Source organism: Cervus canadensis, chromosome 1, assembly GCF_019320065.1.
Source record: "Cervus canadensis isolate Bull #8, Minnesota chromosome 1, ASM1932006v1, whole genome shotgun sequence".
Taxonomy (NCBI): Eukaryota; Metazoa; Chordata; class Mammalia; order Artiodactyla; family Cervidae; genus Cervus; species Cervus canadensis.
The window spans coordinates 110,624,438-110,647,389 of record NC_057386.1 but is presented as its reverse complement, the minus strand read 5'-3'; the positions used below and the strand labels follow the sequence as shown (position 1 = coordinate 110,647,389).

General features: G+C 54.5%; 1 protein-coding gene across 5 annotated transcripts in view; it reads left to right on the top strand.

Moving 5' to 3' along the window:
- The window catches only part of OSBP2 (oxysterol binding protein 2), a 120,310-nt gene extending 100,269 nt beyond the window's left edge, over positions 1–20,041 (top strand). For 4 of the 5 annotated variants that reach the window (XM_043436411.1, XM_043436419.1, XM_043436435.1 and 1 more), the window contains 11 exons: positions 5,774–5,966; positions 6,390–6,507; positions 7,589–7,637; positions 7,815–7,961; positions 8,692–8,937; positions 10,829–10,949; positions 11,189–11,292; positions 11,365–11,460; positions 11,541–11,725; positions 18,118–18,344; positions 18,528–20,041. In XM_043436411.1, coding sequence (XP_043292346.1) covers positions 5,774–5,966; positions 6,390–6,507; positions 7,589–7,637; positions 7,815–7,961; positions 8,692–8,937; positions 10,829–10,949; positions 11,189–11,292; positions 11,365–11,460; positions 11,541–11,725; positions 18,118–18,344; positions 18,528–18,670 — 1,629 coding nt within the window. In that variant the 3' untranslated portion in view covers positions 18,671–20,041. Of the gene's footprint in view, positions 1–1,609; positions 1,678–5,773; positions 5,967–6,389; positions 6,508–7,588; positions 7,638–7,814; positions 7,962–8,691; positions 8,938–10,828; positions 10,950–11,188; positions 11,293–11,364; positions 11,461–11,540; positions 11,726–18,117; positions 18,345–18,527 lie in introns of those variants that run through there. The other variant, XM_043436444.1, reaches the window with a different exon arrangement.
- Positions 20,042–22,952: the final 2,911 nt, after the last annotated feature.

The window sequence follows — 22,952 nt, the reverse complement described above, 5'->3', positions numbered from 1 at the left end:
CAGATGGGGCCAGCTCCTGCCCACCAGGGTGAACTATTTTGAGCCTGGAAGGAGCTACTTTAAAGTGTGGACGGAAGTGAGAAACCGCCCTCGCAGGGCCGTGAGCAAGTACCCTGCATATCCAGGGAGGGCTGGCCAAGCTGAGCCAAGCCCACAGGAGCAGGGGGCCTGGCCCCAGGAGTGGCTCGGCCCAGAGGGGCAGCAAGGCTGGTGGACGCGCAGTGTGGCCATGTGGCTGGTCCTGAGCCACAGAGGCCCCCTGGAGAGCCCGGCACTGCTGTGGCTCCTGGGAGGCCCTTGTTCTCCATCTCAGAGCCCAGGATGGCTATGCTTCTCCCCAGGTGGCCACCTGTGACCTGGACAGTACCTTCCCACCGTCAGGAGGCGAGCGCGGAGGCCAGCCACTCCTGGGTGAGAGAGGAAGGTGGCTCCCTGGACCTGGCATGAGCTACTGGCCACGCAGAGGGGCCCGCGGAACCTGTGACTCCACAGAATTTTCCCCCTATTCGCTGCCTTTAGTACCACAGAGCAGTGGGGGCAGGTCCACAGCGATGCTGCCCACGGGAGGGTCGATGTGGCAAGTTAGCTGGTGGAGCAGCCCCGGCCACCCGCCAACCTGGGAGCCCAAAGACTGTGAACCAGCCACAGGGCCATCCGCCCCGGGCAGGGCCTGGCTGCTGCAGGGGGAGGCATGGCCCTTCCCCGCATCCTCCCTGCGAGCCAGGCGAGCGGAACCTGCTGGGTGTCGAGGGCTGGACCATTTCTGAGCTGTTCCTGTGGCCCAGGGCCCCTGCTCCACCCGGCCCTGGGCATCTGGCCCTTGGCCCCACCTCCTCTGTGGCTCCGAGGGCCACCCAGTCGACACCCACAGACTCCCTGGCACCCTCCTCATGGCCCAGCCAGGGCGGCCGTGACCAGGCAGCAGACCGATGGTTTCTGAGTGGCCGCTGGGAAGGCCGGACCCGAGCAGGGCTCCCAGCTCTGCAGACCCTCCTAGACTTTGGGAGGCTCCCTGGGCCACGCAGAGAGGGGGCACAGAGACCCAGGCGGAGGCCCAATGCCCTGCTTGCCTGCCGACATGTGGGGAGCAGGGAGGCTGTGGCTGCAATGAGGATTAGGATTAGGGGGGACAAAAGCAATTAATGTGTGTCTTCCTTCCCCCGGGTGGAGCTGGGCCAGGGACACAGCCCAGACCCTCGGTGTCTGCCCCACGGGACACCTGCTGGGGTTATCGGCAGCCGCTTCCCTTGGGTCCCAATGGGCTCCCCAGGTGGGCAGCCCTCAGCTGCCTTCACAGGCCTGCCCCTGGGTGGGCGGCAATGCTGTGAGGGGTCCCAGTGCAGGCCCAGGGCAGTGTAGGGGGCTCTGCGGCGGCCCGGGGTACTGCTTCTGTACAGGGCGGGGCACGGGGTCTGAAGGACAGGACAGGGCCTCAGGGAGATGAGATGTGACCGTGCTCTCAGCCAGGGTCAGCCAGGCCCTCCTGGGGCTGCTGGGAGCCACCCCCGGCTGCCTGCCCTCACTGGGCCCCAGGCCTAATCCAGCTTAGTGAGCGCAGCTCAGCATTCTGGGCGGCGGGGCCAGGCCAGCCCCTGCCTTCCTCTGCGCCTGCTGGGATGGGGCCCAGGGAAGGGCGGCAGCCTCAGGGGAAACCGCTACCTCGGGGGACAGACACAGGTAGGCAGCTCGGGGCGGCGGAGGCGCGGGCTCCCATCGCCTGTAGACGACCCCCACCCCTGAGCCCTGGCGTCGGTGGGAACGGCCCAGCCCGGCCACATGCGGTCCAGAGGCAGCCCTGGACACCCTCCCTCTGCGGCTCCATGTTGGTCTGTCCTTCAGAGGCGGTGAGGTGGGGACCCCCGGGTTTTTAGCAGGCAGCCCTGGCTGTGTTGGCAACAGCCGCAGCATCAGGGCCCGGGCGGGGCAGCATCCTGAGCTGCCTGGCTCCATGGCAGGGAGGCCCTGGAGGCCACACCAGCCCAAGGGGCGCCCAGACAGGCATAAGGATCCAGCTTGACAAGGGAGACTCAGACCCTGGCCCTACAAGCGCAGCCTGCGGTCTTGAGCGGGTCCCTTGGCCTCCCTGAGCTGCACGTCCTCCTCACCACACTTGTAATGGTTCCTCAGTGCTTGCGAGGATGCCCCCGACACCCCTTATCCCCAACCTGTGGGGGGATCAGAGGGTGGTGGGGCTGGAGAAGGGGAGGAAGACACGGGGGCCACATGGGAGGCGGTGTGTGGGGAAGGACGGGGCCCCGGAGATGAGTGTGGAGGGGGTCTGGGATCAGGTCTGAGAGAAGCTGGGCAAGAAAGGGGTCGTTTCTATGGAAGGGAGCCTAATTCATCTTCATACCACAATCATCTTTCCCTCCTTGGCTTTGTCACTTTTTTAAAAAAGTATTTGACTGTGCTGGGTCTTAGCTGCAGCACAAAGGATCTTTAGTTGCAGCATGCAAGGGGCTGTTTCCCTGACCAGAGATCAAACTTGGGGCCCCCTGCATTGGGAGTATGAAATTTTAGCCCCTGGACCACCAGCGAAGTCCCTTTTTTAACATTGATTTACATTGTTGTGTTAACTTGAGGTGTATAGGAAAATGATTCAGTTATTCATTTTTCTTCGATTCTTTTCCCTGACAAGTTATCACAAGATACTGACGAGCATTCCCCGTGCGGTATAGTCATCCTTCCATTTTCCCCTCTTTGCCTTTGCTGGTAGGGAGCTGAGGCCATGTGGAGTTCTCTGAGTCTGTGTGAACTACATTGCTTGACCTTTGGCTGTTTTATACTGTTGTCTGTGGCTCTTTCACAAGGATTGTTTTAAATGCTCTGAGTCATATAAAAGCAAAGCATCCACCTATGTTAAAACTCGAGGGGTGCCTGCGGGAACTGTGCGGGGTTGGTGGGGAGTGACAGCAACAGGTCCCCCGGAGCAGTGCTTATTAGGCAGAGGCGAGGCCAGAGGCCCTTGTGGAGCTGCCAAACCAGTCCGATGGGGCAGGCGAAGTGCCAGCGGGCAGGGCCCCCCCAGACCCCAGGAACCAGAAAACCATGAGCACCCACCACGTGCGTCACCCGTGACAGGGCCCCACGTTCAGCACAGCCCTGGTCCCTACACGCCCCACCCAAGACGGGTCGGCCGGGGCCCTGGCATCCTGCCCTGCTCGCCCCTTGTTGGCCTAGGCAGCGCCTCCCCCTGGGCCTCAGTTTCGGGGGCACAGGAGCCCCCAGCAAGGGTCCTCCCTAAAGCGGTGGGCCCAAGGAGACGAAGGCACACCCCTCCCGCCAATGCCAGGCCTCTGGGGTGAGTTTCTGACACCACAACACACCCAGCTCTGTGGCCCGAGAGCTGACCAGACCAGCAGCCGAGGGGACTGGCACCGCTGCGGTCAGGGCTCCTCGTCGGGTGGCAAACAGGTGGCCGGAGTCCAGACGAACCTGACGGGGTGCTGGGCTGCGCTTGGGGTCAGCAGGGGAAGGCTGGGAGCTCAGCCGGGGTGGGCTGAGCTCTGGGTTACGGACCTGGGGTCCTGGGGCTCCTGTAAACGTGTGGGACGTTCCTGAGGGGTGTTTGGCCCTCCCGCCCCTCTGCTACCTCTTAACCTGCCAGGGCAGTCCCAGGAGCGAGGTGCCTTCTGCTCTGGCCCCTGCAGGGGTTTGTCAGCGGCTGCTGTCAGGGCCCCTGCCTGAGGTTTACTGTGAGGAGGGGCGGGGCAGGGGTGGAGCTGGGGGCCTGTGGGACCCAGGGTGGGAATGCTGGGCTCCAGGTCACAAACCCGGGAGCAGGAGAGCTGGGCCTGCAGCGGGGCCTCCCCAGACCCACCTCGGTGTCCCCGGGTCATGTGGCAGTCTGTGGTGGCAGCTCCACTCTAGGGGGGTGGTGAGCCTTACAGAGCCCACTTAGCCCCAGGCCTGCAAGGGCCGGATGCAGCCTCTCACCTCGAGCCTGCTGAGCCCATAAGGAGCTTTCCTCCCTTCCCCATGAGTCTCTCCCTCCCCCAGCCCGTGTCGGGACACCTGTCACAAATCCCTGCCCCGCTTGAGAAGCGTGTTACAGTGGCTTAGGTGTGGCCGGGCAGGGATCCGACCTGCCAGGGAGGGCAGGGGCCCCTGAACACACCCCCTCCCCAGAGCCTTGCAGGGCAGCTGCTGGGGACTGAGCCTGTTTGCTCTTTTGTCAGACAGGGACGGTCCCTCTCCTCCCACCTTGAGGACTCGGCGGGGTGAGCGGGGACAGGGGCTCACAAGTGCAGGGTCTGCCGGGCGTTCCTGTTGTGGTTCATGGACAGGACGTGCACCCAGAGCAGCCAAGTGGCCCAGGCAGGAGTCTGCCATCCCCACTCTGATCGCTCACCCTTTTCAGGCTTCCTTGAAGGGGGCCTTGCCCGCTGCATGCTGCGGGGGGTGGGGTGAGAGGAGATGGGGTGACGGAGGGAAGGTGCCTGGGAAGGGCTTGTTAAGGGGCGACGTGCAGAGCCAGCTGAGCGGCCGGCCCTCTGGAGCCCCAGGCCAGGGCCCGTTCCACCAGCCAGGCCGCCCCCGCTGGGGGCGTGGCTCCCTGTGGGGCGGGAGAGCCAGCTGAGCCCAGGCAGGGTGCAGGCACCTGCTTGGGGCCAGCCTTGATGAAGAGGGTGTCCGTCAAGTGCTCCCCAGCCCGGAGCTCCACATCACCCCCTGGCTCCCCCCAGTGGCCCTTCAGGTCGTGCTGCGTGGTCCCTGTGGCCAGTGAGGGGCCCCTGTGCCTTTCTACTTGCAGGACTCATCTCTGACCCTTGGGGAGGGGCCACGTGCAATGTTAATGGAGCCCAGTGGCTGGTGGAGGTGGTGGCCTGAGACCACCCATGCCGCTTGGGCTGAGAGCCAGTGTCCCTTCTGAGCACGTTAGCGGGGTCCAGAAAGGGCAAGTCCAGAGGTGTCCGGCTCGGAGCTCTCTGCCCTCCAGGGACAACAGAGACCCAGGCCCTCCTCTCCACTGTGGTGATGGGGGCAGAATGACCAGCCCCTGCTTCCTCAGCGGGTGCTGGAACCACCCCACCTGTGGACCTAGGAGGCTAAACAGAATCTGGATGTCATAGTGGGCCACAAGTCTGAAGGGAACAACAGAAGGAGAGCTGATGAGTGACAGACTGTGTGGTAACTCGGTAGAAAGTTCTGAGTCCCAGTTCCTTTGCTGGAACTGGGGGCTTCCCTGGAGGCTCAGACAGTAAAAAAGAGTCTGCCTGCATACAGGAGACCCGGGTTCGATCCCTGGGTGGGGAAGATCCCCTGGAGAAGGAAATGGCAACCCACTCCAGTATTCCTGCCTGGAAAACCCCATGGACAGAGGAGCCTGGCGGGCTACAGTCCATGGGGTCGCAAAGAGTTGGACACGACTGGGCAACTTCACGTCTCGTTTGCTGGACAAGACCCTTTAGCTCTGGGAGTCTTTCTTCCTTCCGCACCCAAGTCAGGGTCCGGCCCGGGCTGCCAGGAGCGCGCTGCTTCCAGCGGGGACGGGCTTGTGACAAACCTCGGCCCAGCACACAGCGAAGCTGGGGCCCCCGCCCTGAGAAACACGCAGTGTGCTGGCTGCGGCTGGCAGCACCGGGCTTGCTGCTCTGGAAGGGCGTCTCGAGGGTGGGCTGCCAACCAGGGCGGACGCCAGGCTGGCTCTGAGAAAGCCGGGGTCTCCTGACCCCACGACAGGCTCAGGGGGCAGCGCGGGTGTTTCTGGGCCCTCTGGGGATGGCTCCCCCGGGGCCCCCCTCTCTGCTCACGGCCGCCCCCTCGCCCCCAGGCCTGCAGGGACTTCCTGGAGCTAGCGGAGACGCACAGCCGGAAATGGCAGCGCGCGCTGCAGTATGAGCAGGAGCAGCGCGTCCACCTGGAGGAGACCATCGAGCAGCTGGCCAAGCAGCACAACAGCCTCGAGCGCGCCTTCCGCAGCGCCCCGGGCCGGGCCGCCAACCCCAGCAAGAGCTTCAGCGAGGGTGAGCGGGCGCCCGTCCACCGCCCAGCACCCGCGGCGTCCCCTCGGCCAGCTGGCTCAGCTTCCGCGGCCCCGCGGACACGCACCCCTGCTGCCCGCCCGTGTGCCCCGGCACCCCCGTGACAGGCACAGGCTCCAGATGAGCCCCGTGGCTGCACCTCCCGGGTGCCGGGTGCCGCTCACCTAACCTGGGGCTCGGAGGTCACAGGCGCCCCGGGAAAGGGAAGCTGGGCCACTGACCAGAGTATTCGGAGCGCGGGGGAAGCTTCCGGAAGGAGGCTCCCTGAGCAGAAGGCTAAGAGGAAAGCGCGTTCCGGGGAAGGGAGCAGGGCAGCTCGGGTGGGCGATGGGGGCTCTGGGCTGCCCCGGGGGCGGGGGGGACGGCGAGACTGCCCACTGAGGTGGCGACGGTGTGTGTCCCTAGGAAGCCTCTTAGCCAGCAAAGGCGAGGACAGCGAGGAGGATGAGGATACCGAGTACTTCGACGCCATGGAAGACTCCACGTCCTTCATCACCGTGATCACCGAGCCCAGCGAGGGCAGGTGGGCGGGGCCGCGGCGCCGGGGCCACGCCCCGCCGGCGCCTCCTTCTCGGGCGCCTCGGCTCTCTGCACCCGGGGTTTCTTTTCAGTCTTGCTCCAGGTGCTGGTCTCGCTTAGGCTAGGTTCTGTGCCTCCTTAAATCAAAAATACCCACACGACGTCTGTACGGGGATTTCACTTTAAACGGAGAGCAGGGCGCTGCCCTGCCGCAGAGCTGCAGGGTCCTGGGCTCCCTGTCAGCATTCCAGAGCAGACCAGAGACAGGAAGCCTCTCATTCTCCATCTCGAAGCTTTTGTTTCATTTCTTGTAAAAGCTAGTTCTTTCGGGATCTTTCTGAATACACGTTAGTAGTAGCCAGGACAGCTGACGGCCAGGGTGCCAGTCCCTGGGGCCCTCAGGACGCGCCCAGGCGTGCGGCCCGAGCTGGCAGGACGTGCGTGGAGGGAGCAGAGTGAGGCGGAGCTGTGGGCAGGGAGCACGGACTCCACAGGGTTAGGGCGCAGGCCTCGCCAGGGTGCCTTAGGTCCTGATACCGAAGGGGTCAGAGGGCCGGGGGGGCTGTGTTGGCTGGCATGGGGGCCCCGACCTCGACCTGGGGAGGAGCTGCCTCTCCAAGTCCCAGGGACGCCGACAGAACTGCCCGCAGCAGCCATGCGGCCCCCTGCCCACCACGTGCTCCCTGCCTGTCCCCAGGCGCATCAGGCGTCCCGGCAGCCCCAGACCCACGCCTGTGCCACTGCCCCCACCCCAGGCGGCCGTCCCTGGCCCCTCAAAACCCAGCCAGGCCAGGAAGGGTGAAATCCTGTGGCTGCTCCTCCTCTGCCTTCGTGGACCAGCGCAGCTCACCGCCTCCCTGCCCTGGGTTCTTCCAGGGAGAGGCCTGGTTTGGCGTCCTCTTACCCCTGAAGGAATCTCTGGTGGCTCAACAGTGTATTTCCATCTCATCTTCTGTTTCCCAATAATATTTGAAACAGAGTTTTTAAAATTCTGACTGCCCAGGGGGCTGGATAGAAGCGGGTCAGGTCCCCAGGAGGCCTTGGGATTTGTAAACAACTTGCCTTCTCCTTTGTGTTTCCCACAGAAAAGCTGAGGCAGGGACTACAGGCTCCGTGGAATGGACTGCAGACAACGTGAGTGAGGGGATCCTGGGGGGGGGGGGAGTGGGGAGGCAGCACTTTGACCTCAGGTCCCTGGGGGGGTCCTGCACCCTGGGTGCCTTCATCTGAGTGCAGGCAGAGCCTGCCCCTTCTGCCAGCAATGGGCTGGCGCTGGCCTCTGCTGACAGGCGAACTCTGCTTCTCTGGCAGATGCTAGATGATGCCTCACTTGTGCCCCAGGGGCCTCCCAAAGTCAAGAGGCGTGTCCGCATCCCCGACAAGCCCAACTACAGCCTTAATCTCTGGAGCATCATGAAGAACTGCATCGGCCGGGAGCTCTCCAAGATCCCCATGCCGGTAGGGGCCAGGCAGGGGCCCCGGGGGGCTGTGCTTGCGCCTGGAGGGGAAGTGATGGCCTGTGGGAAGTGCACGCAGCCCTGGGGTCATTTTCTTAATGGCACATTTGAGCACGTAAGGCAGTATTGAGTCGTGTCCACCCGCACTCCTGACGTTCCCCCAGGGCAGAGGTCTCAGACTCCAGGAAGGAGCCTGGGAGGGCTCTGCTGATCAGATGTGGGGCTCACAGACCCCCGCCTGCCCCGGCGGGAGGGGAACGGCAGGGCTGGGCTGGGTGTGGGCTGAGTAGGCCTGCCCGCTCCGAGCCGGGCTGCCCTGGGTCCCCACCCCAGCGGCCTCTCCACAGAGGGGAGCCGGGGCTCCAGGTCAGACTTGGCGTCGCTCTGTGACCCAGGGCAGAAAGCTGCACGACAGCTCAGAACACAAGGTGGACCCCCGTCGTCCACTCACTCACTCGCTCGGTCCCTGACTCCTAGGAGTCACTGCCGCGGCGCCTCCATCCTGGGAGGGGAGACTGAAGGTAACCTGACAGGTCTGCCAGGGCCGCAGGGCGGACCGTGGTGAGGACTTGGAGAAAATGGAGGCGGGGCGTGGGGAGGCAGGGCGGCAGGGGGCCTCCCAGTGACGTCCCTGGAGCGGAGCGGAGCAAGGCTGCGGGGACGACCCCAGGTCTGTGCTGGGAGCGGTGGACGGCCCGTGCAGACCCGGACTGACCCCACGCCCGCCACAGGTGAACTTCAACGAGCCCCTGTCCATGCTGCAGCGGCTGACGGAGGACCTGGAGTACCACCAGCTGCTGGATAAGGCGGCGCGCTGCGGCAGCGCGGCGGAGCAGATGTGCCTCGTGGCCGCCTTCTCCGTGTCCTCCTACTCCACCACCGTGCACCGCATCGCCAAGCCCTTCAACCCCATGCTGGGCGAGACCTTCGAGCTGGATCGGCTCGAGGACATGGGCCTGCGCTCCCTCTGCGAGCAGGTGAGGCCCACGCCGCTCTAGCTGGGCGGGGGGTCAGGGTCAGACCAACGGGACACGGACTGACCCCGGGGGCCATCAGGCTGAGGTCAGGTCAGGCAGCTGGGTCTCCCGTCGGGGGCAGGTTCGGGGTACCCATGGAGCAGGCTTCCAGGGACGGGGGACCGCGTGGGAGGAGCGCTGGGGGGAGGATGCCCCTTGCGGCCAGGAGCAGTGGGCAGGGGCCTCTGCAGGGTGCCGTCAGGGAGCCAGGGGGCCTAGAGCTGCTGGGGTCTCCGCTGAGCTGCAGGCCTGCCCCCCGTGGGCTGGGGTCAGCGATGGCGGAGGCTGGGGGTGAGGAGCCCCAGGCCCCACCCTGGCACCCTCGTCTGCAGAAGGGTGGTTCCAGCGGTGCCGCACCGCATGCTAGGGGGACAAGGCAGTCAGAACAGACCGGGTCGGGCTGCCGCTGAGGTCTCCTCTGTGTGGGCCACTGCCGCGGGCCCAGGAATGAGCTCAGGACGCCGACACTGCAGTCCGGTGGCTGGTTTCCAAGGCGAGCTCGGCCTGTGGAAAGCCTGACCAGGGGAGGTCAGAGGTCGGGCAGACGCGCCTTCCGGAGGGGTGGCGTGAGGAGGGGGCTGGGGAAGGCAGCGGTGATGACCAGGGTTCCTGAGCTGAACGGAGCTGATCCGAACCCACGATGAACCAAGAGGTGCTCACGCTGAGGGGTCTCGGGCCGGGGCGGGGATAGATACTCTGTGAGTGGATGGTTCTGGCTCTTTTAGGAAGGGGGTGGTCTGGGAGCAGCTTGGCTGACAGACTGGGGGAGAGACAGCCGCTGAGGGCACACAGAGGGGAGCGGGGCGGCAGGAGGCCTCTGGCTTTTCTCTGTGGAGGCATCACTGGAGGAAGAGGAGGCCATTTTATGGGGAACCCCCCCTGCACTGCCATGGGGACAGTGCAGCGGTAAGAGTGGAGCAGGGGGCTGGAGGCAGGGGGGCTCTGGATGCTGTTTTAAAGAAAAGCCAGGATTTGCTAAGGATTAGAGGAGGAGCGTGAGAAGAAAGGCCCGGCATTTGGTGTGAGCGCCGGACGGACGGGGCCATCTGCCCGAGGAGGAGGCCGAGCAGAGCTCCAGGGCGCGGGGTCACGTCCTGAGTTTGTGGGGGTGGGCTCCAGAGGGGGCCCTGGCAGCTCACTCATCACCCAGGGGCGGCTGGCAGGTCCGGGCTGTGGAAGGAAGGGGGTACCGCTGTGGGGAGTGTCAGGAGCTTCTAGGGGAGGGCTGAGCCCACAGCTGCCGCTCCGGGTGGCCACAAGGAGGGGCTTCACCCCAACCCTGAGACCAGGAGCCACAGAGATGAGAAGGACCGGGTGCAGGAACGCTGATGCAGTGGATGTGGTGTCCTCAGCAAGACATGGTCGGGGTGCCCGGTGCGGGAGAGGACGGGGCAGAGGTGCCCGGCGGGCCGAGCAGGTGGCACCACCATCGGGCTGGGCAGGAGCCGGGCTGGCTGGGGGCGGCCTCGGCGCGGCGCAGCAGACGACGCCTCTGCAGGCAAGGTGCAGCGTGACTGGAGAGTGGCCCGCAGGCCCCCTAGAGCCCGTCACACTCACTTTATTCACCCCATTGCCACCCCGCCCCACAGCCCAAGTCAGGTTAAGGTGTGGAGACCCCCAGGCCCCTGGCTCAGGCCCATGGGGGTGGGGCGCCCGCCCTGCCTCCACCCACCCAGGCTGCCCCACTCTTGCTGTGTGGCTCTCCTTTCTGGGGGTCCAGGGCCCCCTGGGCATCTGTGACTCCCACGGCCACAGGGCCCTTCACACTGGGCACGGGGCGCTGCCCTCAGCTGGCTGGGGAGGGGCCTGGGCCGGGTCCACAGACGCTCATGACCCGTGGGCCTGGTCTCAGGTGAGCCACCACCCGCCGTCCGCCGCGCACTACGTCTTCTCCAGGCACGGCTGGAGCCTCTGGCAGGAGATCACCATCGCCAGCAAGTTCCGGGGGAAATACCTCTCCATCATGCCGCTAGGTGAGCAGGGGCAGAAGACATGCTGGGGGAGGGGGAGGGTGGGCAGAGCCTGGGGCCTCCGAGGGTAACGCGAGCCCCCCCACAGGCCTCCTGGATCCCTCCCTGGCCTGCGCCCTGTCCCCAGCCTGTACGAATACTGCTTCTGGTCCTCAGGACCCCAGGATCATGGGTGGGTGGGGCAGGTTGGCTGGGACCCAGCATGGCAGGCTATGACCTCTGACCCTGTGTCTGGGTTCCAGGTGCTATCCACTTAGAATTCCAGGCCAGTGGGAATCACTACGTGTGGAGGAAAAGCACCTCGACTGTGCATAACATCATCGTGGGCAAGCTCTGGATTGACCAGGTCAGGGGGTGCCCCGGCGGGGAGCCATTGGCCCAGGCAGGTATCAACACTGACCACCCCCTCCGTCTCCAGACAGGGGACATTGAGATTGTGAACCACAAGACAAAAGACCGGTGTCAGCTGAAGTTCCTGCCCTACAGCTATTTCTCCAAAGAGGTGGCCCGGAAGGTAAGCACGGCCACCTCTCCGAGTCTGGGGGGACCCCGGAGCGGGGCACGTGCCCACACCGGCCCTGCCAATGCCCACAGGTGACAGGAGTGGTGAGTGACAGCCAGGGCAAGGCCCACTACGTGCTGTCAGGCTCCTGGGACGAACAGATGGAGTGCGCTAAGATCGTGCAGAGCAGCCCCAGCAGCCCCAGCTCAGACGGGAAGCAGAAAACCGTGTACCAGACGCTGCCAGCCAAGCTGCTGTGGAAGAAGTACCCGCTGCCGTGAGTGGGGCTGTGGGGCGAAGAGCGGGCAGGAGAGGGGGAGCACGAGGAGGTGAGCGGGCCGCGGACGGTGCGGGGGCGACCCGCCCGGCCGGACAGGAAGCACGCAGCAGCGTGGGGAGGGCTCTGTCCCCGTGTGAGGGGCAGACACCCCGCTGGAGTCAGGCGTGACACAGTCTGTGACAGGCAGCAGCCGGTCCTACACGGAGACTCTGAACAGTCTGATCCAACAGGTCCCCACAGTCCAAGGCATGAACACAAACATGAAAGGAAGTGCAGGAAACTATAAAAACTGGCAGAGCTGATTCCATAGAGGAGCAAACAGATTCTACAAAAGAAAGTTAAAGTAACTGAAATTGAGAACTCCACAGGAAGGTTTAATAGAGTGAACCCACTGACTGGCTACAAGTCAGAAGAAATAATCAAAAACTTCAGATAAAGAGAGAAACCCTGAAAAAGACAAGAAGCTAGAGTGAGAAGGCTGGCCACCTGGGGACCCAGAGTGAGTCCCGGGAGCAGCCCCACGGACACCCCTGGGGCCTGGAGTCTGCAGTGCACGTTGAGTTTGAGAGCAGGGTCCAGCAGGCAGGTCAGAGTCCAGAAGAAAGAGACCAGCAGAGGAGAAAGCAGCAGAGAATTTTCCACATCTAAATCTATACAATGAAATGTTGAAACCAGATCAGAGAAAATATTAAGTAGCTGGATTTTTGAAAGACTTTACTTTCCAAGGAACAGTAGACAGACAGACATCTCCTCATTGGCAATGTCACAGAAACTTGAAAACAGTCAAATGAAATCTTCCATGTGCAGAAAGACTCACTGCCAGATTAGAATTAGTTGCACACATGGCAAGAATATCTTTACAGACTGAAGTCGAAACAGGCATTTTCAAACAACTCCTTTTGCCACCAGCAGACCTGTACTAAAGGACAGAACTCCCAGATGGAAAAACCAAGATGTGTGAAATGAGGAACAAAACCTACGTGACCAGTGAAGAAATAAGAACCTCTTATGAAATTCAAAATCTAAACATTAAATACAACTGCACTCCTCAGTCCATGAAATTCTCCAGGTCAGAATACTGGAGTGGGTAGCTGTTCCCTTCTCCAGTGGAATCTTCCCAACCCAGTGATCGAACCCAGGTCTTTCTCATTGCAGGCAAATTCTTTACCCTCTGAGCCACTGGGGAAGCCCAGGAAAGGATTAACGGGAAGGAAAATTTTCAAAGGCCCTTCTGCTACAACCCAGTGATCGAACCCAGGTCTTTCTCATTGCAGGCAAATTCTTTACCCTCTGAGTCACCGGGGAAGCCCAGGAAAGGATTAACGGGAAGGAAAATTTTCAAAGGCCCTTCTGCTACCCAAGAGGAGGTTCAAGATGCACACTAACTTCTGATTATGTCAACTATGTATATTGTAATTCCTAGATTAACCACGAAATTAATGCTTACTTGGAATCCCAGAAGGAAAGGAAGAAAAAGAAAAATAGAAAGAAGAGAGAAATAGTTGAAAGAAATAATGGAGATAAATTTCCCCGTATAAAAATGAAGACATGAAAGACCTTGGGTTTAAAGGGCCCATTAGCATTCCAGAAACAAAAAATAAAGAAAAACTTCTGCCTAGATCACACTATAATGAAAACTAAGAATACCAAGGAGAAAATTCTAATAGCTTCCCAATAGAGAAGATTTCAGTAGAGAATGAAAAATCAAATTGACATCAGATTTTTTTAACAGCCAATGTTGGAGTAATATTTTCAAAGTAATGATGGGAATGAAATTAGAAGGTGAAAGTTTTTGTCCAGTCGAGCTATCATTCAAATATGAGGCTGTGATTAAAAAAAAAAAATTCTCAGGTGAACAGCCCCAAAAGTTCTGGCACACAAAAACCCACAAAGAAAACCGTATTGGACATTAACTTTAAAAGTGGGAGGGAAAAATCCAGAAGGTGCTATAGTACATTACATGAAGTAAAAGATTGTGTGTGTGGAAGTAATTACTAAGACCAAAGAAAAAAAGAGAAAATATTCCCACAATAATCCAGAATTAAAGAGTGTAGATGATGTTAACACGATGGGCTTTGGGGAGACAAAGGACACCAAGGGATGTGAAGGCAGAGACCGACAGAAGATTTTTAAATCACTTAAAATATTTTTTTAAAAAGAAAGGCAAATAAAAACAGTTAACACAGAAAGCATAATATATAGATGAAATACTAGTTACAAAGCAAAATACTGGCTGAATTTTTAAAAATCCAGATGCGTGCACCTTCTAAGAAAGGTCCAAAGTATGAAGATGGGCAAAGACTGAAAGTAAAAGATAAACACTAACCAAAAAAACTATAACAGCTGTGTTATTATCAGGTAAAAACAGGCAAGAGCATTATCAGGAATGGAAGAGTCGCTACATGATAAAAGATTGAGTTCTTTGAGAAGATATAAACAGTATGCATGATACAGACAGTATGCATGTAGTGAAAGGGCCTCAAAAATACACAAAGTACATACTGACAGGAAAGGGGGAAATGGATCGATCCATTTGGATCAAACCACAGTGGAGACAGAGATTTCAATACACTCCTCTCACTTGTTGAGAGTTAAGTGGGGAAACAAAACCCAGCAAAGTGGAGAGCAAAAAGCCACAGGATATACATATAGTTATGGCTACAAGAGACAACATGCTTTTTCTCAAACATACACAGAACTTATGCAAAAATCAATTGTGCACTAAAAAGAAAGCCTCAACAAATGTACAGAGGGTGGCACACAGACCACAATCTGTGATAAGACAAATAAAAAGTTATACACAATATGTCAAAAAGTCCCCACATATTTGGAAAAAAAATTTAAGTTGCTAAGTAACTCATGGGGAAAATAATAAATTAGAATGGGAAGTTTTAAATGCTTCTGAGGAAAAAAAACAAAACTGGCTGGATGTACCAAAGGCAGTGCTTGAAAGGAAATTTTTGCCTTAAATAGGTATATAAGCTTATAAAGTCTCTCTCATTCTAAGAAATTAGGGAAAGTTCAACATACACACTGGAAGAAAAAACAAAATATAGTAGAAGTAAAATAAAGTTTAAAAAGTAGATCTTTGAGGGAAAAAATAAACAGAAAACTACTGGCAAGACTGATCAAGAGAATATAGAAATACGTATTATTAATGTTTCATTATGCTTATTATATTTAAAGTATAGAGAGATCATTAAAATTCAGACTGGAAAGAAAAATTTTTAGAAAATATATTTTTTCTAAATACAATTTTTCTTGTAGAACTGAGTCTAGAAATAAAAAAGCATGAACAGTCCTACAAGTAAAGATACTGAAGCTATGGTTAAAAAATTCCTACAGGGCAAACACAAAGCCCGAGTCACTTGGTGAATTCTACCAAGTTTTCAAGAAATAAATAAATATCCCAATTTTACACAAAATCTTCCAGACCATAGAAAAAAGAAGAAATATTTTATTATACTGTGAGGCAAATATAGATAGCTAGTAACAAATTAGGATAAAAGAGCAGTAGGAACACAATAATAAACCCTTTTTCACTCGTGGATAAGCACAATCCCAAAATGACACATCAGAAAATCCAACAGTATTCAAAACAAAACAAAACAAAAACATTCTGCAATCATATTTTGGGTTTATCCTGGGTACACAAGGATGATTTTATACTAGAAAACCCATAAATAAATTTGTTACATTAACTGATCTAAACAGATACAGAAAAAGCATCTTATGTGCCTCAACATAAGATTAACATGCAAAAGTCAGTTGCATTTCTACACACTAAAAGAAGACAACCTGAAAGTACAATTTAAGAGAAGACGCCAATTATCATATCAGAGAATATCAAGGACCTTGTGGTAAATTTTACAATATTTGTAAGACCTCTATAGAGAAAAGCATAAAACTCTGCTGAGATATCAAGAAAGAGCTTAATGAATGGAGAAAGATACCATGTTCACGGGTAGAAAGACTAAATATTTATAAAAATGTCATGATCTAAAGAGTCAGTAAATCAAACAAAATCCCAATAGTGATTTTCCCGGTGGTTCAGTGGTAAAGAACCCACATGCCAATGCAGGAGACACGAGAGACATGGGTTCAATCCCTGACTTGGGAAGATACCCTGGAGGAGGGCATGGCAACCTCACCACCCTTGCCTGGAGAATCCCACGGACAGAGAGGCCTAGCGGGCCACAGTCCACGCCAGCACAAACAGTCAGATACAACTTCAGTGACTTAGCACACACAGAGTCAGCAAATAAGCAAAATCCCAATACTGAACTATTCATGGAACTTGATATTATGATTTTCAAATTTATATTAAAGAATAAAGGGCCAGGATATTTCTAAAGAAGACCAGAAAAAAGAGGACTTGCCCTAAGTCCTAACCCCAGGACTTATTTTGAAGCTGTAGTTTAACAGAATAGTGAGCCTGGAAACAGCACCCTGGATATGTATGTATCTTGGCTCCATAACAAAGGTGGCATTATCCTATCCGTGGAAAGATGGCACCATCCACTAAAAGGATCTAGAGAAAATGGTTATCCGTACAGAAAAAGATTAAGTGACTCTCTCCCTCACATTGTAACAAAAGTCAGCTCCAAATAAAGGACTCAGAATAAGTATTAAGTCTGACTTAACTGTTAAACAGTCAGTTAAACTCTCAGTAGAAAATATAGATGAGTATCTTCTAAAACTTAAGGAACTACATATTAAGTAAGACAATAACACTGATGTATTCAATTAAACTTTTGTTCATTAAAAGAAATTTGCTCATTAAAAGATGATTTAAAGAAAGTGAAAAGACAATAAACTTGGAGAAAGTAATCACAATATATACACCTGACAATTAGTATTAAGAATACGTACGTATTCTACTCCAATTAAAAATAATAATTTAAAAAAGAATACATAAAGATGATCTACCTAGGGCTTCCCTGGTGAGTCAGTGGTAAAGAATCCTCCCACCAATGCAGGAGACATGGGTTCAATCCCTGGTCTGGGAAGATCCCGGACATGCAACCAAGTCCGTGCACGACAACTGCTGAGCCTGTGCTCCGGCGCCCAGCAGCTGTGCTCCACAGCCAGAGAAACCGAGGCAGTGAGAAGCCCCGCACCTGGAGAGCGGCCCCTGCTTGCCGCACCTAGAGCGGCCAAGACCCAGCACAGCCGAAACTAAATAATAAAAAGCTTAAAAACTCCTAACTAATAAAGCAAAAAAATGTGCAAGGCAAGTGCAAGGGTCATTAACAAGAATTTCGCAGAAAAAGAAACATGGCCAGTCATCATATGAATATTATCAACATCATTAGTAATCAGGGAAATGCAAATCAAAACCATATGAGATATGCAGTTTTACCATCGTTTGATTTGAAAAAAATGAAAAGTCTGGTGATATCAAGTGTTGAAGATGTGGATCCACAGTATCTCTTATACATCACTGGTGGGAGTGTGAGCTGGTAGGACCATGATGGAAAGCAGTGTGACCTTACCTCCTAAAGAAGGACATCACAAACTCTGCAGCCCAGAAATCCCACTTTTAGGTACTCAAGAGAATTCCTGTAAGTGTATAACAAGAAACATGCGTAAGATTACTCCAAAGCAAAAACTTGGAAACAACTGAAACAACCCAAATTTATAGGATGAGTAACCAGTATATTCACATAGTGCAGTATTTACAGTAGATGAAACAAATGAACAGCAACATACGATATAGTTAAATCTTAGTAATATTAAGTCTAAAAAAGCAAGTCCCAGAAGGTTATATATATCATGACATTCTTTTTATACTTAAAAACAAGTGACTAAAATACATAAGAGACATACATACACACTTAAGGCTACACAAAGATGCAATAAAATTGTACTAAAAGGAAAGCAAAGGACTGATAAACCCAGGAGAAGTGGCTACCAGAGAAGGGAGTGGACTGGTGAGTCTTCCCTACGGTTACATGTAGATCTTGTAGGATCCTACTTTTTGGTTAGGTGGGAAGGTTGCATTAATACAAGCAGGCCATGTAAGGACCAATGTGCCAAGTATCAGACTAATCCAAAACGCCTGAGGTCCAAAAAAGCAGCAGTACGTGCTACTTCTTTTAAGGCTTCAAAAAAGCAGCATAGGACATGCTTTCACACACACATTAAAGGAGGTGTGACATTATAAAACACTTCAGGCAGATAACATGAAAAATTAGATGAAAGGGGCAAGTTCCCAGAGAAGTGTAAGGTAGCAGAACAGATGCAGGTCGGTGGAGCCTGCAAGATGCAGGGAGGAAGGGGTGAGGTGGCCGCCAGGCTGCGTCTGGGGGTTCAGCGGGTGGACACACAGGAGGGGAAGCAGAGGTGACCGAGTATGTCCTGACTGCTCCTCCCACGGGACCCCGCAGGGACAACGCGGAGAACATGTACTACTTCTCCGAACTGGCCCTGACTCTCAACGAGCACGAGGAGGGGGTGGCGCCCACAGACAGCCGCCTGCGGCCGGACCAGCGGCTCATGGAGAAGGGCCACTGGGACGAGGCCAACACGGAGAAGCAGCGGCTGGAGGAGAAGCAGCGCGTCAACCGGCGCCGGCGGCTGGAGGCCTGCTCCCGCGGCTGCGGGGTGGACGAAGGTGAGCCGCGGGGAGAGCGGCCGGCGGGAGAGGCCACGGGGTCTCCCAGGGGCTGGGAGGAGCTGGGGGCAGGAAGGGGTGTGGGAGAGGCGGGGGCATCCCAGCAGCGGGGAGGGAGACAGGGAGTGGCTTTCCCGGGTGCACGCATCGCCCACCCCCGCCCCCCGCCGTGCCGCCCAGCAGAGAAGGAGGCCGAAGTGTATGTGCCACTGTGGTTCGAGAAGAAGCTGGACCCGCTGACCGGGGAGATGGCCTGCGTGTACAAGGGCGGCTACTGGGAGGCCAAGGAAAAGCAGGACTGGCACCTGTGCCCCAACATCTTCTGAGCACCACGCCCTCCCGCAAATACAGGCGCCTGCAGAGCCTGCTCCACCTCCCGTCTAATGCACTCAATTCAGCACTCAGTGGCCCGCCCACCCCACCTTTCCCTTCTGTTTTTTAATAACACTTTTTTGGGGCTCTCAACTTGGAAGGAGGAAGTGCTGACCCGGGTTCTCTCAAGCCCCCAGGTGCCCCGGGTCGCCCACCCCCCTTCATCACTGACTGGGGCCCCCTGGGGCCCCCAGCTCGTTTCCACAACTCAGGCAGGCTGGTCCAGGCCCTGGGCTGCCTCAGTCACCAGCCCCCCAGGGAGGAACCGGCCCCTCCCAGGGAGCCACTTCCGAGTTTTTTAGAAAAAGTTCCCTCCCATTTCTTTTCAGCCGAGATGTTTAATGAACACTTTCAGTACAGCACTTGGTGGGCAACTTGCTCAGTGTGCTTTCTTGCCACACGAGTGTCCTGGCAAGAGCCCCTTCTCTGTAAGATATCAGGAAGCCAGACCCTTTAGAGTCAGGAGCACCCTGCAGCTCAAACAGCAAGGCCCTTTGTCTCCGAGCTGCCGGCCCCCCAGAAGCCCAGGACCCCCAGAGAAGGGAACCAGGAGAGCACAAGTCTCTGGAGCTGCAGCCCCACCCACAGTTGGGAAGGGGCCCTGAGGGGCCGCCATGTGGGTCTGAGGACAAACGCCCCTGTGGACCCCAGCCACCTGGGCTGCTCCCCAGCCCCGAGGGGCCTGGCGGACCTGCAGGTGCTCCCGCCACAGAACCATACCCAAGTCAGCAATAAGAACCAAGCCTCGGCCCAGCCTGGGCTGGTGGCCTGGGCACCCGAGAACCCAGCGTCCCGCCTCTGGGGTACCCCATGTCAGCACCCCTGAACTCTTTATTTGCCTGGTTTATATATATGAGATATAAATATATATAAAATAGCTATTTTGCTTAAATTTCTATGGTATATAGAAGTGAAAAAATAATGAAGACAGGCTGCTCCTGTCTGAGTTTGGCCTTTCTCTCAGTGATGCCCCACCCTCTCCTCAAACCCCCTCCCAGTGGCTTCTGCCAACCGAGGGGGGGTGATGGGACTGGACCCCTGTGGCCACTGTCCCAGCCCCTCAGAACTCCTATTCCAACCTTTCACACTTTGGTTTGATCCTGAAAATTCATCACAGGGTTTTACTTTCTACTCCAGCACTGGTTCTGTTTTTATAAAAATACAAAAGTGAAAACACCAACATATGAAATGCCTTAGGGTGCCCACTAGAGGGTGGGCAGGCGGCCCCACACAGACTGTGGCAGAGTTGTTCAATGTTCCTCTTTGCAGAACTGTTTGTGAGTGAGCACCTTCTGACCAGTAATAAAAATAACCTTGGATTTGGAGTTTTCCATGGCCCTGTCCCTGCATCTGTCCACGACTGGGTGAAACAAGGCCGACACAGGAGAGCAGGGGACAGCCCACAGGTGGCCCAGGGGAGGAGCGTTGGCCTGGATGGGGCAAGGGGGCAGAAGCCCTGGTGGGACAAGGTCTGGGGAGGAAGGCTGCGGAGGACTGACGCGGCACCCAGCAGACAGTCGCCATTTGGCCTGGGGCCAAGGCAAGGCCCTCACCACTCTCCACAGGAACACTGGCCCTGGTGAGTTCTAGGGCTGCTCAACAACCATTACCTGGGACACTTTGTTGCCCCAGGTTGCCAAGCAACTTGGATCACTAGCTCTTGGGACCCAACCAAGAGTGGCTGGTCTGGCCCAGTGGGTGGTGCTCCCACTGCCGGCATTTCCAGGTGAGAGGAGGGAGTCAGGCAGGGTGCCACGAGGGTAGAACCAGGTGCCAGTCATCTGTCACAACACCCCAGTGCTGTGGGATCCAAGACTGGCAACCACACACAGCACCTTCCTTTCCATCTGTGGGGAGGCAGGCACCAGTGAGTCCTGGCCAAGCTGCTGGAGGGGCAGCTCTCACTGGAGAGAAGGGCAGGGATGAGGCAACCCCAGGATGGCTTGACCAGGAGGCAGGGGAGGAGGATCTGCTAGGAGAGGGAATGGACTTTAAGAACAGAGTCTTCATGTGTCCAAATGTCAACAGCACATAAAAGCTGGTGGTGGTGGTTTAGTCACTCAGTCGTGTCTGATTCTTGAGACCCCATGGACTGGAGCCCACCAGGCTCCTCTGTCCACGGGATTATCCAGGCAAGAACACTGGATGGGCTGCCAGCTCCTTCTCCAACATACGTAAAAGCTAGCTACATACAAAAAACTGATACTCCAAATTCGTAAGCACATGCCCAAGCTGGTTTTACACAGAAATGCAGGAATGGGGCAAAATCGTTAAAGTTTTTAGTTGTAAGTCATTCATTATACCAACCAGTTCAAGAAGGACTTCTCCTTCTGGATGGTAGACTAGGTGCCTGGATAATCCTTTGTGGAAAACTAGACATGCTGGGTAAAACTTTAAAACATCTTAAATGCATCCATGAGCTAGAAGAAGTATAAGGAATCCTCCTGCCAAGAATTAAGCGGGTGTGGAAATCGGGAGATCAGAGCTCTGAAGCCTGCTTCTCAGCCAGCTACTGACGCCACTGAGCCTGTTTTCACTGCCTCAAAGGACCTGCCTGATATAGAGCATCCAGTAGGGAATACTCTTCCTCAAGCTGGGCCCCCATAGGGCTACACTTTCAATATGATGGGGAATCAATAATTTCTGATCAACGAAAGCAAGGAAAATTGCTTGTCTTAAAGGTCAGTCGTAAGCAAAGCAGGAAAAAGAATCTAGGGATGTATAATCAGGAGTAGACTCTCAATTGGCTTCACAGCCCAAATGTTATCAGGATGGTCCAAGGAAACTTCTAGTAGAGAATACAGCATGGTCCCACAATGGCAATGTCCTCAGTCACAGGAGAGAAGCAAATCCTCTCTAGAGGCTCTCTCCTTCATTCCAGGCCTTATGGAACCCCAGACATAAAACTGCAAGGAAAATGAGCAGCTCACAGTATTAACATCTCCAAACACACAGGGAAATACAACCACAAATAGGCATAAGCAATGGCCTACAAAAATAACAGCAGAATCAGACATAACAAAACTCCTCAGTATAGTGAAATTAACAAGACACAGTATAAAATAAACATGTTTAATGTATTTCTAGTAACAGGTGGCTTGAAAATGAAGTTAAAAGCATTCAAAAATACTTAACAGAGAACTTACAAAAATTTTTTAAAATTACTAAAGATAATGAATAAATTTATAGGAGACTACACACAAAGAGAATATTAATGACATGGAAGTGCAATCTGTGGAAACTATCCAGAAAACAGCACAGATGCACAAAGAGGTGAAAAACATGAGACATGGAGGATAAAGAGAAAACGTCCCATGTATGTCTAATCAAAATGGAACAGAAGCACTCTGTTAACGACTAAAAAGATCAACTTTTTAACAAGAAACACCAATATACAATACAGAGTCAATTCCAGCAAATCCCAGTCAGAATAAATAAAAAGACATCCACAGCTAAATAAAATATAGTGAAATTGCAAGACGATTAAAACAAGATTTTAAAAGGACCCAAATCTGGGTGGGGGATACTCTCAACGAGCACTGATCAGAGAGTTTACTTCTTCTGACCACCAAAGAAAGCCAGAAAACAGTGAAGTGACTGCTCCAAAGTAGAGGAGAAAATGTTAGTATTCCCAGTGAAAATATATTTCAGGAACCAAAGCAAAATAAAGACATTAACAAAATATCTTATTAAAGCAATATAAAATGGCTTATAGAGTTAGACTTTGATGAGTTAAGTACTATGTAAAACATATAGAAAAATAGGAATATTACATTTCTAAAATACAGGAAGAACACTGTATGTGGGGAAGAAATTTTCAGTTAATTGAAAGGAAAGAAGAGGAAAAAGAAATGTAGATAAGGTGGAAAAACCATGAATATGGTAAAGTTGCAGGGTATGAAATTAATACACAGAAATTCCTTGCATTCCTATACACGAACAATGAAAAATAAGAAAGAGAAATTAAGGAAACAATCCAATTCACCATTGCAATGCAAAGAATAAAATACTCAGGAATAAATTTACCTAAAGAAACAAAAGACCTGTATGTAGAAAACTATAAAACACTGATGGAAGAAATCAAAGATGACACAAATATATGGAGAAATATACCATGTTTGTGGATTGGAAGAATCAATATAGTGAAAATGAGTATACTAGCTAAAGCAATCTATACATTCAATGCATCCCTATCTAACTACCAATGGCATTTTTCACAGAACTAGAAGAAATAAT